Source organism: Saccopteryx leptura, chromosome 2, assembly GCF_036850995.1.
Source record: "Saccopteryx leptura isolate mSacLep1 chromosome 2, mSacLep1_pri_phased_curated, whole genome shotgun sequence".
NCBI lineage: Eukaryota > Metazoa > Chordata > Mammalia > Chiroptera > Emballonuridae > Saccopteryx > Saccopteryx leptura.
The window spans coordinates 235,054,228-235,067,112 of NC_089504.1; the positions used below are offsets into that span (position 1 = coordinate 235,054,228).

General features: G+C 48.3%; 1 protein-coding gene across 1 annotated transcript in view; it reads right to left on the bottom strand.

Annotated features, from left to right (window-relative positions):
- Positions 1–12,885, bottom strand: part of MYO18B (myosin XVIIIB) — a 232,770-nt gene that overhangs the window by 96,243 nt on the left and 123,642 nt on the right. Inside the window, exons 30-33 of the mRNA XM_066370610.1 lie at positions 9,395–9,518; positions 8,383–8,583; positions 4,657–4,767; positions 21–125 (exon numbers count right to left, since the gene is read on the bottom strand). Coding sequence (XP_066226707.1) covers positions 21–125; positions 4,657–4,767; positions 8,383–8,583; positions 9,395–9,518 — 541 coding nt within the window. The remainder of the gene's footprint in view (positions 1–20; positions 126–4,656; positions 4,768–8,382; positions 8,584–9,394; positions 9,519–12,885) is intronic.

Sequence of the window (12,885 nt, forward strand, 5' to 3'; positions counted from 1 at the left end):
TGCTGGTGTCTCCCGCTTACCTGATCACAGAGGGTCCCGATCAAGCCTTCCAAATCCTGCTTCTCGTGGAGGACCATCTGTTTCTCCTCATATTCCTGCTCCAGCTGCATTTCCAGCTGGCGGAGCTGCAGTGCAAAGGGCAGAGTCACGCACAGGATAAACGAGCTCCCTCCAGACCAATCCCTCAAGGCAGGGACCCCCCAGGAGGAGGGCACGTGGCGTGCAAGGTCCTTCGCCCAGATCCACAAGCCCAGCCCTAGTGGTCAGAAACAGGTGTCTTGGTTGGAGAACTCAGGAGCCTAAAAGCTTGGAACTTGGGAGCCAGAAGACCAAGGGGAGAGCTGGTCAGTTATGGGGAGCCCCACCATTCACTGTGTCAGTTATGGGGAGCCCCACCATTCACTGTGTCAGTTATGGGGAGCCCCACCATTCACTGTGAAACCCTACCCCCCAGTTCCCGCCCCATCCCCTAACAGATGTCTCCCTCCTATGCCATGACCTCGCTTGAATACTTGTAAGTCTTGGCACCCTGCTGTTTTCAGGCTCTGCACAACACTAGATCCAACATATTAAACATATAAATATACTATGATGTAGTAAACATTTTTAAAATTTGCACTTGAGCTTACTCAGTGATATGGACCGCATGTTTGTACTCCTCCAAAATTCATCTGTTGCAACCCTCGCCTCAGTGCCACGGTATTTGGAAGCAGGGCCTTTAGTCCCTAATTAGGTTTAGATGCCATCGTGCGGGTGAAGCTCCTACGATGGGATGAGCGCCCTTCTAAGAGACACACCAGAGGGTTTGCTTCTTCTCTCTCTCCACCTCAGACAAGGAGGTGGTGGTCTACAAGCCAGGAAGAGAGCCCTCCCCAGACACCTTGGTCTTGTACTTCCCAGCCTCCAGAACTGTGAGAAATAAATGTCTGCGATGTTCAGTTAGAGCAGCCTGAACTGACTAAGACAGCTGGCTATAAAAAATTCATTTAATTGACAGCTGGCTTGGATTTCTCTGCAATCACCCGGCAAAGCCAGGCATTCTCCACTAGAGGGGATCCCCCCCCCCCGCGCTTTGCACACCCACTTCCCTACCTGCCTCTCTGAAATATGTTATCTCCTCCGCCCCTTCAGCCTCCCTCTGTACCTTGTGCCTTCCATTACCCTATTTCACAGATGGACAAACTGAGTCAGAGAGAGGTTCCAAAGCACATGCCCTAATGTCAATTTTTGCTACGAGCAGCTACTTATCCCTCTCCCCGCCCCAGCTCTCCTGCCACTCCTGACAGCCATCAGCAGTCCCACCCAGGTTGCTAACAATTGATTTCCTGCCACAGTTGGAGATAGACCGAGCAGAGCAGTCACTAGATGTGAAGTCAATGTTGGTATCTGTCACAGGAGAAAAACACCTTTGTCTGACCTCACTCTCTGCCTTTATAAATCTGTCCACGGCAAAGCCCCAGGAAGGTCTGGGTCACCTCTCCAGCTCACTGGGACCCTGGCTCAGGGCACTCCTCCTGCTCTGAGGAGCTCTTGAAATTGATGGCACCTTCAGTGAGGCCACATGGACAGGAACTGAGGGCTTTTGTCTCCTGATCCATGGAGGGGAAAAATAGTGATTGATGGTCACTTCGGTAGAAAGCAAGTTCATTTTGAAACTTTCCTTTAAGCCAGTGGTCCCCAACCTTTTTTGGGCCACGGACCGGTTTAATGTTAGAAAATATTTTCATGGACCGGCCTTTAGGGTGGGACGGATAAATGCAAAAAATAAAATTATGTGACTGGTGTAAAAACTGTGGTATTTTTAAATATAATTGTTGAACTTACGAGACAAGCGTCAAGAGTGCGTCTTGGATGTAACAGAGGGAATCTGGTCATTTTTAAAAAATAAAACATCGTTCAGACTTAAATATAAATAAAACAAAAATAATGTAAATTATTTATTCTTTCTCTGCAGACCAGTACCAAATGGCCCACTGACTGGTATCGGTCCATGGTCCGGGGGTTGGGGACCACTGCTTTAAGGGAAATATAAGGCACTCTGTACACATCTGCTTTCAGAATGAAGACAGGAGCAGCTAAAACAAATTTTGAAAAATCTACAAAATAATAAAAACTATATATCAAGCAAGGCAAAGTTTACTGGAATGTGTTCTGCAGAGTATTTCCATGCACTGTTCACAGATACAATGTGGGGAGTGGCGGGAAATCCATGCTAGAAAGAGTGTGGAAACCACTGAGTTGACAAGTTCTTCAGCACAGGACTTATCAGAGCCTTTGGTAAGTCATCGTGCATGAAGCGCTAAGAGATGCAGCATTGCCAAAAGTTGACTTCTATCAAGTGCTTCCTAAATGGTCTTTCATAGTTCAAACATTTGCAAAATAAAAAATATCTGTGTCCTGGTTAAGAGTCTGGGCTTTGAAGTCAGAGAGACCCAAATTTAAAGCCTAGCTCTCCTACTTCTCAGCTGGGGAATCTTGGGCATGTTACTTCACCTGTAGAAACAGAACCCTCGTGAGGATTAAGTAAGTTACAGACATTAAGAACCCAGCCTGGTGCATGACACCCAGTGGGTGTTCACAGAATGCCATTTATTTCTCCCAAATATGTCATAATGGAAAATAATGGAAACTGGCCCTTTGATGATAAATTCCAGCACTTTAAAGTTTCCAAAACCCTTCCCATTCTTTTATTGCATCCTCGACAATAGCCTAGGGAAGTCAGAACATGTTCGATCATTCTCCCCTCTCACAGATGAGAAAGCAGTCTCGGTTAGGAGTTAGGAGGCTTACTCAAGGGAGCACAGGTCTGGCTGAGCCCGAATCATTGACTCTTTTCTTTCCGGCCCTGGGCTCTAGGGGGAAGCTGCGGGGCCCCTCAGGCTGAGTCGTGGGACTCTGAGGAACAGGATGAAGAGCAGATGCAGCAGCGTCAACCACTAGGGGGTGAAGAATGGGCCCAGGTCTTGCACACTCCCTTGGAGGGTGACAGGATGTCAATGCAGCCCAACTGGCCCCAGGACATGCTCAGCCAGGGTTCCTGTCTCCTGTGGCGGTCCTTAATGTCACCAAGGCCCCCTCCTGCCCTGCCCAAGATGATGCTCTGCAGGGGGCACTCCAGGGGGCTAAGTTCCAGCACCGGCCTTCACCTTCGCTTGACGATAAATCACACCCGACAGCAGGTCAGCCATGAAGCTGGTTCCCTGGCTCCGCCTGGCAGTCCAGCTGCCTAGGAATCCAGTGCTGCCTTTCAGTCTTCACAAACAAGGGTCACGTTACAAAACTCTGCAATGCTTCCCCATCTGTCATCCCCTTGAACCTTCACTGTCCCTCTGCAGAGTAGCCATTATTATCCCATCTGTCAGGTGAGAAAAGTGAGGCTTATGAGCAATGTTATGTGATTTCTCCAATGTCCTACACCTGGTTCTCGATGGGAGCTGGGCCTTGATCCAAGCCTCTGTGATGCTGCAGGAAACAGCAATAAATATCAGCTTTCTTGGGTGTCTTATGAACTGACCCTCAGGGACCAGAGCTGGACAGGGAGCCAGGAGACCAGGGACAGAATGGACTTGAGTTGAAGTTGAGGGTTTCAAATCACTTTCCCAGAGTCACATGGTTATTACGTCGAAAGGGCAAAGATTCACATGGAGAGTCTATGACCTCCAACACTCGGGCTCTCGACCCCTACAGTCTAGAGGTCCCTCTACAGCGAGACTGTTTAGGGAGCGAAGAGGAGGAGTCAACTTTGCAAAATGCTGCCTCTTCTTGGTGAGTCACAATGCACATGTGGTTACCAGAGACCCAGACAAGACCTAGAGTGACGAAATCAGCTAAATGAGGCTTTACTCAAAGCTCTCCCGCAAGTCTACTCTCAGAATTCATCTTCTATTTGTGCCAGTCAGTGTGTCTATGAGGGCATTTATCTCAACACTGGTAATAGCAAAAGAAAATCAGAAACATCCCAAGTGTCCGACCATAGGAGACTTGTTGGATAGATCAGAGCACATGGCCTAAGGTGAACTACTTTTAAGCCATTAGTCATGTAGGTTAGATCGGTATTTACTGATTGGGAGGAGGCCCAGGACAAGCAGCCAAGGGAATAGCAGGCCTCGCAACACCCTGACCTCTTTCAGGTAAAAGGCTATCTCTACAAATATGTGTGTGTGTGTGCGCGCGCGCGCGTGTGTGTCTAGTGAAAGAGAAATGAAAGAACATTTTAAAATAGTAATAATGGTGCTTTCTAGGTGAGATTTTGAGGGTTGATGGCTTTCTTGTACACTGTTTGAAACATCTGCAGAGAACTTGGATAAAATGGAAGAAATTATTTGAAGTGCAAGGGAAACTGCCAGGCCCTCTTCTTGAAACGTGTTAAGTCCTTGCCTAGGTCATCGGTCACATGGCATTGTGCGCTCTTGGCAGAAATTTTGGGGTGATTATGCTCAACAATTCCAGAGGCTTCTGGAAGTTTCTAGATCATAGTTAAGACAGGCACTTCTGCTCCAGCACCCTCGAAAGCACTTAGGGAGCTACGGTGTCAGGTGAGTGCAGAAAGAGTTTGTCCCAGTTCCTGCAACCCCCCCCCCCCCCACTCTAAGAGAGAGGGCACCAGCCTGGGCCTGCCCGGTCCCTAGGGTACAGCTGCACTCGCCACTTACATACCCGCTTCTGGCAGGACTGGCGGATGTCCTCCAGCTCCTCTTCCTGGTCCTCACGGTCCTGCTGGTGCATCTGCTTCATCCGCTCTATCTCCAGCTCAAACCGCTGACGGAGCTGCAGGGAGGCAAAGGCGGCACATGAGTGTGACCCTCACCTGCTCCCTGACCCTCCGTGCCACCCTTAGCACTCCAGTTGCCCTTTCCATTTTTGGAGTGTGTGGAGGAGTGTCCAGTTATCCCCCCAAGCACCCAGGCTCAGACATAGTACATCGATAGCCCAAATGCTGCTTATATCCCTGTTTATGGCCATAACAGACATCACTAATCGATCACACTTTCCTACTGAGTTTAGATGTAGCCTCAGAATCTTTCTCAACACTCTTAAGAGGAAACATTTGTCATGCCTGGATCAGACATCAGTGCTGGTTTTTTGGATGGGTGGAGAGGTGAGTGGATGGATAGTGGGATAGTTTTGTTTAGGAAGATATGAAAGCCTGGAGGGGGAGATAAGTGGCCCCAGATGTTACCTCAGACAATTTTGTCTCTGATCAGTTCCCTTTCCCTGTAGAAAACAACCATCTTCGAATGTCATTATGACAATTAAATGAGATGACCCCATGCAAAGCACTCAGCACAATGCCTGGCACGTAAACATTACTTCCTCTTTCCCCATCATTTTGAAAACAGAAAGGACTTCCTGGCAGCCTCACATCGTAGGCGCTGTGTTCCCATGAAGGAGTCATCTCATCGGGGAGACCCTCCAAAACTTGCTCCGGACAGCCAAGCGCTGCGCAGGGTCCTTACACCAAATGATGTTGTGTAGACGGTTCAGCAGTCGAAGGCAGAAGCCATGGGTTCCAGTTCTAGTTCAAGGTTTCACTTTCTTGTTCCAGTTAACCGAGAGGCTGACCCAAGCTCCTGCTTCTCAAATTTTGTGGCCCATGAGAATTACCTAATACCTTTTTTTTTTTAATTTAAATTTCAGAGTATCACCCTAACCCTATTGAATCAGGATTTCCAGGGTAGAGGGCCCAAAAAACTATACTTCTCGGTTTTCCTTTATCTATGCTCTTTAATGCTATTGGTCTGTGGAGAAGCATTTGGAACTCAGTATGTGGGTTACCTGGTAGAAACTCATTGGCGTCTCCAACCAAACTCTCAGAAGGTCGCAATTACTGTCCCTAACATGGAAATTAAGTTGAGACAAAAACAATCTTGGTCTTTGTAAACGCTGATAATATCCTCTGGGGTGAAGAGGAAAAAGGATGGTGTGAGTCAGAGTCCCTCTTACAGTTCTTGGCATAAAGTATGCTCACTTTAAATGTCAACTTCCTTCTCTGCCTTCTTTAAAATGACAGAGGTTATGGGAAGATAATCCAAAATGAGGAACTTAAGCGAGTAAATAAAATATTTCTTTTTCATTTTTTCCCTAGCCTCCTGGACACTCCTGACATCTGCAATACCATTTATGTCAAGCTTATATGAGCGAACATAAAATCCCCCAGAAAAAGTGCTATATTGGAATCAATAAATATCTCTTGGATGTCTGCAAGGGCACAATGGAGGAGGAAGTTATGGGGGAAGCTAATCATGAATAAAAGTGTTGAGTCAGCCTCGCCTCCCGTAAGGTGATGGTGGACAATAAGGAAGCTGCATTAACTTCTCAGGTCCCTGAGGTCGCCATACTACATTCCTGCTTCCCCGCACTGACTGGTCCCCTGGTGGTATCTTAAAGTGTTAACACAATTTTATGAAAGGTTTGCTTTATTCTTGACTCTGGCTTGCTATGGCTGCCGCCCCATCCTCCATGGTCCTCAGTGTCCTACACAGATATTCCTCCTCCTGCACGAACCTTCAGGGAGTCACGGGGCTGGGGGAAACTAGGGGATTGACAAGGCTCCAGTTTCATTGTACAGATGAGGAGACTAAAGCGGGAGGAAACAGGGAGCCTGTCTAAGGTCCTATTGACAGTGAGCTACCTGAGGACTCCATCTGGATAGGGTGATACCACAGCCCCTTAAATGCCACACAACTGCCCTGCCTCCTGGCCTTCACACCGTCTGTTCCTCCTGCCTAGAACTCTCTTGGTCAGCCAGTTCGGACTTATCCTTTGGCTTTCAGCTTTGGTAAATATCACTTCCTGCAGGAAGGCTACTCTGACTGTTTCCCCAGTGGGGGCTCATAAGGCCAGTTCTGCAAGTTACACTTTCCCATAACACTCAGCATGACTGTCAACTTCTGGAGGGCAGAGACCATGTCTGGCTTGTTTGCAGCTGCATCCTTAGCAACTGCCTGCTGCATGGCACTAAGTAACTGCTTAATAAATACTGGTGCATTGGACAAGAAAAGGAGCTGTTGGGAACTGCTCCAGACTCTTGCCCCGGCACACCTGCCACACTGGGTGTCACAGTCAGCAGGATCCATCCTGACTGGGGATGGAGAGAGGGTGGTAACTGAGAAGCACTCCACGCTTCCCCCTTGCACTCTCCACTCCCACCCCCACCTCATCAGAGCTGCTCAGAGTTCCCTGCTCTACATATTTATGCTCCTGGTCAGATTCTCTTGAAACACGGTTCCCAGCCTTAAAACCTCTTCAGAATAATTGCCCCTTATGAAATCCCACATGAGAAATTTCTTTAGAGCTAAGCATCAGGAAAAGCCTTGCTTCGCCCTGAAAAACTGGCGTGTTTTTACCTTGGGGATAACAAAAGGCATGCAACTCACGTTTCCTTTTTCTCTCTGGCCACCAGGAATTTTGGAGCTAAAACAACTATGTATGTATGAGGTCACATGTTTTACATATGTGCTTATTAATATACTATCCCCATTTCTCCTTGCTGTTTATTTTAATTTGTGTTTTTCTGGTTCAAATTGTTGTATTTATACTTTTTCCTATTTTGTTATGCATACGTCTTACAAGTTGTCTCAGATTCTTTATGGAACAAGGCGAGCACATAAACAAAGAAGCAGATAAATGAAATATTCATCTGATACTTTGCAGAGAACGTTGGTACTAGAGTATTTGATATTCCTGCCTTATTCCCCTTGGTTACTTTGCATTTCCCCAAGTCTAGCACTCCAATCTTCCCCGAGGGTGTGCACAGTGCTGTGCACATAGTAGGTATTCAAGGCACTGTGGAGTCACATGACACAGGCTCCAAATCTCATCCCTGCCACTCTCTGCACACTGCTGAGCCTCAATCCACGTCTGTAAAGTGGGTGTAATTAATACTAATATCTCACCATCTGAGGTCCTCGTGAAGAGTCATGAGATGATACGTGAGGAGAGCTTAGGACCGAGTTTGCTGCACTGACCGTACTCAACCCAAACTACATGCCTGGCCTCTTTCTAGGCGCTGCAGGTGTCCTGATAAGCAAGAGCAACAAAAACCCTGCCTTCCTGACATTTAGGTCCTAGCAGGAGAGAACAGCATTGAGCGAAATTTTAAAAAAACACTATCGGATGTGATGGCAGCAGGTGCTATGAAGGATACACCAACTCAGGGGGTGAAAGGGGAGCACGGTGTGGAGGGAGCTGTTTTCAAGAAGGTGATCAGGGCCCATCTCTCCGAGGGGTAACACTGTGGCTGCACCATGGAGGACCTGAATGTCAGGCCTCGGGGTTTAGAGGTCCTCTGAGGTGATGGGGAGCCCCTGAAGGCTGAGGAGCGGCCGTCGTATGTGGACAACATCCCTCCACACTGGAGCTGACAAGGGGCGGCCTTCCTACCTGCTCCAGCTGCTTGATGGTGTTTTCCTGCTGAGTCTGGACTTTCTGTTGTTCGAGGGCACTGGACTCCAGCTTCCAGAGCCTGTCCTTCAGGCCAGCGACGGAACTGGCCCCCAGAGACGGCAGCTCCAGCAGCTCCCGCTTTTGGGCCTGCAGCACCTCCACCTCCTGCTTCAGCTTCGAGGTCTCCTGCTCCTTTTGCTACGGAGACAAAGGGGACAGGGGTCGGAGTCGTGTGACCAGGCCCCCCTCCAGGGTTACCCCTCCACCCTGCTGGAATGGGGCTTCCACTTCTCAGAGCCTGCCATCTCCACCTCCACCCTGCAGCCCCTCACAGCACCCCCTGTGGGCCACCAAGGGCTGCTCTCTGGAACAGCACAGACAGGCCAGGGTGGGAGAGCAATGTCATTGCCCCCAGAGTTAGACCTCAGAGCACATACAGGGAACACCTGCCCATTTGTCAGCTGTGCACCTGCTGAGGCCAAGACTGAGACAGAACAGGGAGGCAGAGTGCCTAAAAATGACTCTCCCAGGTTGGAGAGTCACTTACAGGGTCAAAGAATCTTGGGCTCAATCACGAAGGAGCTGCATGCCAGGCTAAGAGGTGTAGAACTTCTCTGCGGGGTAACAGGGAGCCACAGCAGGTGAGGAGCAAATGCCTGAGTGGGATCTTAATCAAGACCTTTGGCATGGCACAGGGCACTGCCCCTGAATGGCTACAGCTAACTCTCTCTATGGTGAGTCCCTCAAACCTGCCAGATGGGCACCTTAGAACCCATGCAGGTGACCAGCACAAATTCCATACTTCAAGCGAGGGAGGTTATATGATCAATTTGCTACCGACTGTTGGTTTTATTAAAGCACTCTGAGATCCACGACTCCAGGTGGCTGGCAGGCCAGGACACCCACACAGAGTTCCCTCCCTGTCACCATTTACAGCAGGTGTGTGGGGAGGACTCCTGACACCCTGAGACCCGGAGCCAAGAGGGCCCCACGCCTCCCATCCCCTTACCTGCAGCTGTTGCTGAAGCTGGCCCAGTTCCCACCGGACGCTGGTGTTCTCCTGGGTCACTTTCTCGCGGAGTCCCTTCTCAAACACAGACTCTCCCAGGGCCTGGGCGAGCTGCATGTCAAACCTGTCCAGGCAGAACACAGGTCATGGCACTGAGGTGGGGCACCTGGGGCAGGGAGGACAGGGGCTGGGGAGAGGCAGTCAGCCTGCCAAGAACCAGAAGAGGGGGGCAGGGAGGAGAGGGAGAGAAAGGAAAGGAGAGGGAGAAACCAAAATGATGATCTGCTTGATGCTTTTATGTAAGGTTGTGGGTGTGGGGTAGGAATGTGGAACACCAGTGAGCACTTTTGGGGTTTCTATAGAGGTTTTCTTTTCTTTTCTTTTATTTCTTTCTTTCTTTCTCTTTCTTTCTTTCTTTTCTCTCTCTCTCTCTCCTCCTTCCTTTCTTCCTTCCTTCCTTCCTTCCTTCCTTCCTTCCTTCCTTCCTTCCTTCCTTCCTTCCTTTCTTCTTCCTCCCTCCCTCCCTCCATCACTCCCTCCCTCTCTTTCTTTCTTAATTTTATTCATAAAATTAAATTTAACAGGGTGATATGATCAATAAGAGTACTTAGAGTTCAGGTAAACATTTCTATAGCATTTGAACTGTTCATTATGTTGTGTGCCGATCACCCAAAGTCAAATCATTTTCTGTCCCTGTATATTTGTCCTTCTTCACTCCCTTCCCCACCCCCTCTTTCTATCCCCCTCTCCCTGGTAACCACTTCACTTTTATCTGTGTCCATGAATCTCAGTTTTATATCCCACCTATGTGTGGAAACATATAGTTCTCAGCTTTTTCTGACTTATTTATTTCACTCAGTATAATACAGAGAGTTTTCACAAAAATACTTAATACTTATTTAAAATGTCAAGAAAAACCTACGTATAGATAGAAAATAAGAAAAACATATATGGAAAAATATGATCTATCTGGTCTTCCAATATATGCTGAAACCTTTAACTCTCCAAGGCCCAGGTTTGATGTATAATGATTACCGATCGATGAATGGATGACGGCAGATATCCATACAAAGAGGGACAGACTACATATTTTATTTTATATGATGTCATTGGGTTTCTGTACTTACAGCTCCTAGTAGAGCATGATAATTACTGATAAAATGCTGAACATTTATACACTGTCTTGTTTTCATTTGTTTCCCCAACAGATAACACAAAGACTAGAACAGTCTTATTTAGGGGCACCCAGGAATTAGGAAATGGCTCATTTGGGGCCCACCTGCCCCTCCAGGATGGTGACCACTGGGTGAGAAGTACTTCCTGGATTTGACACCATTCCCTGCAGTTGTCTCAGCCTTCAATCCCTATCACAGATGTGGAAACCAACAGAGGTGGCTCTGCCAAGCCTCAACGAGCTGTGACTTTGGTCACTTACCCCCCGACCATATAGAAAGGCCTATGCTCTAGTGCAGTGGTCGGCAAACTCATTAGTCAACAGAGCCAAATATCAACAGTACAACGATTGAAATTTCTATTGAGAGCCAAATTTTTTAAACTTAAACTACATAAGTAGGTATATTCCTTATCAAGTTAGCGCCCGCATGTGGTATTTTGTGGAAGAGCCACACTCAAGGGGCCAAAGAGCTGCATGTGGCTCACGAGCCACGGATTGCCGACCAGGGTTCTAGGGAACTTGGTGTGACCAGAATGGCCAAACTGGGCATGGGGTTTGGGTCTTGGTGAAAAGAAGGTATTCCACTTACAAGGTTATCCCATGTTCCTTAATACTAGATGGTCATTCTAAGCCTCAGACTCCTGAGAAAGCCGATCATGGGTGACTTGAGGCAGCCCTACCACTGGAACCACCCAGGAACTTTTTGACTGGCTGTCAGTGATATCGTTCAAGATGCGCTCTTGGCACCTCTGAACGGAAGCACTGTGACGATAATAATGACCCAGCAATCCCAAAGTACCAGGCACTGGGCTGAGGTCCATGTTGTCCTTATAACAATTCAGCAAGACACATGTTCTTATATCCATTTTCCAGAAGAAAGGTGGAGTGATTTATTAACCCAGATTTCCAAAGTGGTGGAAAGGGGCTTGAGCCCAAGCTCTCTACTGTCTTAGCTAGTCCCCCCCCCCACCTGCCCACACCCGGGACATCTAGCAAAGGACAGCAGGGGCCAGACAGTTAATGGTGTTTCAAAGAGTCCTTGACTTAACAGGCCACCTCATGACAAACAGTGGCTTCTATAGATCCTACCTTCTGGAACACACTGACTGACCAACTGAGGCCAGCCAGATTTGCACACACCCTTCACCCCACTAGGAGCAGGCGTGGGGTCCAACTCTGATGGGTGTGGGAGACAGTGCACCAAGCACAGGCCTTAACCCGAGGAAGCAGGCTAGGGTTCCATCAGCCCTCAGAACTGAGCGTTGGCACACAGGATAACCATGGCAACAAGAAGCCACTCCCATTCTGGATCACTCTGAACTCAGAAGCCAATGTCAGGACAGGAAACTACCAGCATGGAGGCATCCCTCCCTCCTGGGCCCAGCAACCTAAGGAAGCAGCTGCGTCTACAGTTTGATGAAACTTAGAGACAAATGAGGAAGCACTGCCAACTTCTGGATTTCTCCCTCACGACAGTCATTCTGCCTGAAGTCCTACCATTAGGCTGAGACCTCTACTGCCCTCACTGGCTTCCTGCTAAAATGCTAATCCATCTAGAAAGATAATGGCTGCTATTTGCAATTAGCATCAAGACACCAATTAACTTCTGCCAAGAGCTGGTAGGAGAGTAGAGGACATCACAGGAGAGGTGTGAGCCTTAAAGAAGTATAAGGATGAAGAAATGGGGACCTTCTGGGGGGGCATCACTGGAGATTCTTAAATACCTGGAATGAGGGATTCTACCCAAGAAGGTGAGGTAAAGGACAGAGAGATGGAAATTTCTGGCTGCATAAACTCTAGGGGCAGACCCCCTACCGGTCAGAGCTGAACCCCTCCACAGGGCCTCTCAGAACAGGAGTGGAACCCATCCATGAGGACCAAGATCATCACCGCGGGTGGAAACCTGGGGGATGATGGACTCCGTGCTTCTCCGTTTACAGATGGGGCCTGATAAAGCCATTCTCGAGGACTGGGTGGCCTGCTTAAACACCAGTGACTCTCCAGCCCAGAGAGGAGGTGTCATCTGACAAAATCACCCAGGAAATAACCAAGGCGGGACTAAGCCACTTTCCTCAGTGCAAGGGCAAGGTTTAGCCAGAGCACCCATGAGAAGATGGGAAAAGAAACAGATACCAATAAGAAAAGAATAAACCTCTCTCCCTTGGGGGGCATGCTAAGAACCCCCAAAAGATCTTTCTTTCTTTCTTTTGATGAAGAAGCCAGCTCCAGAAGGTTCAAGGATAAAGAAGAGAAAGAACGTTTAATGCAGATCAAGTTCAAAAGCTGTGCCACCCCATGCAAATACAACCCAGCCTGC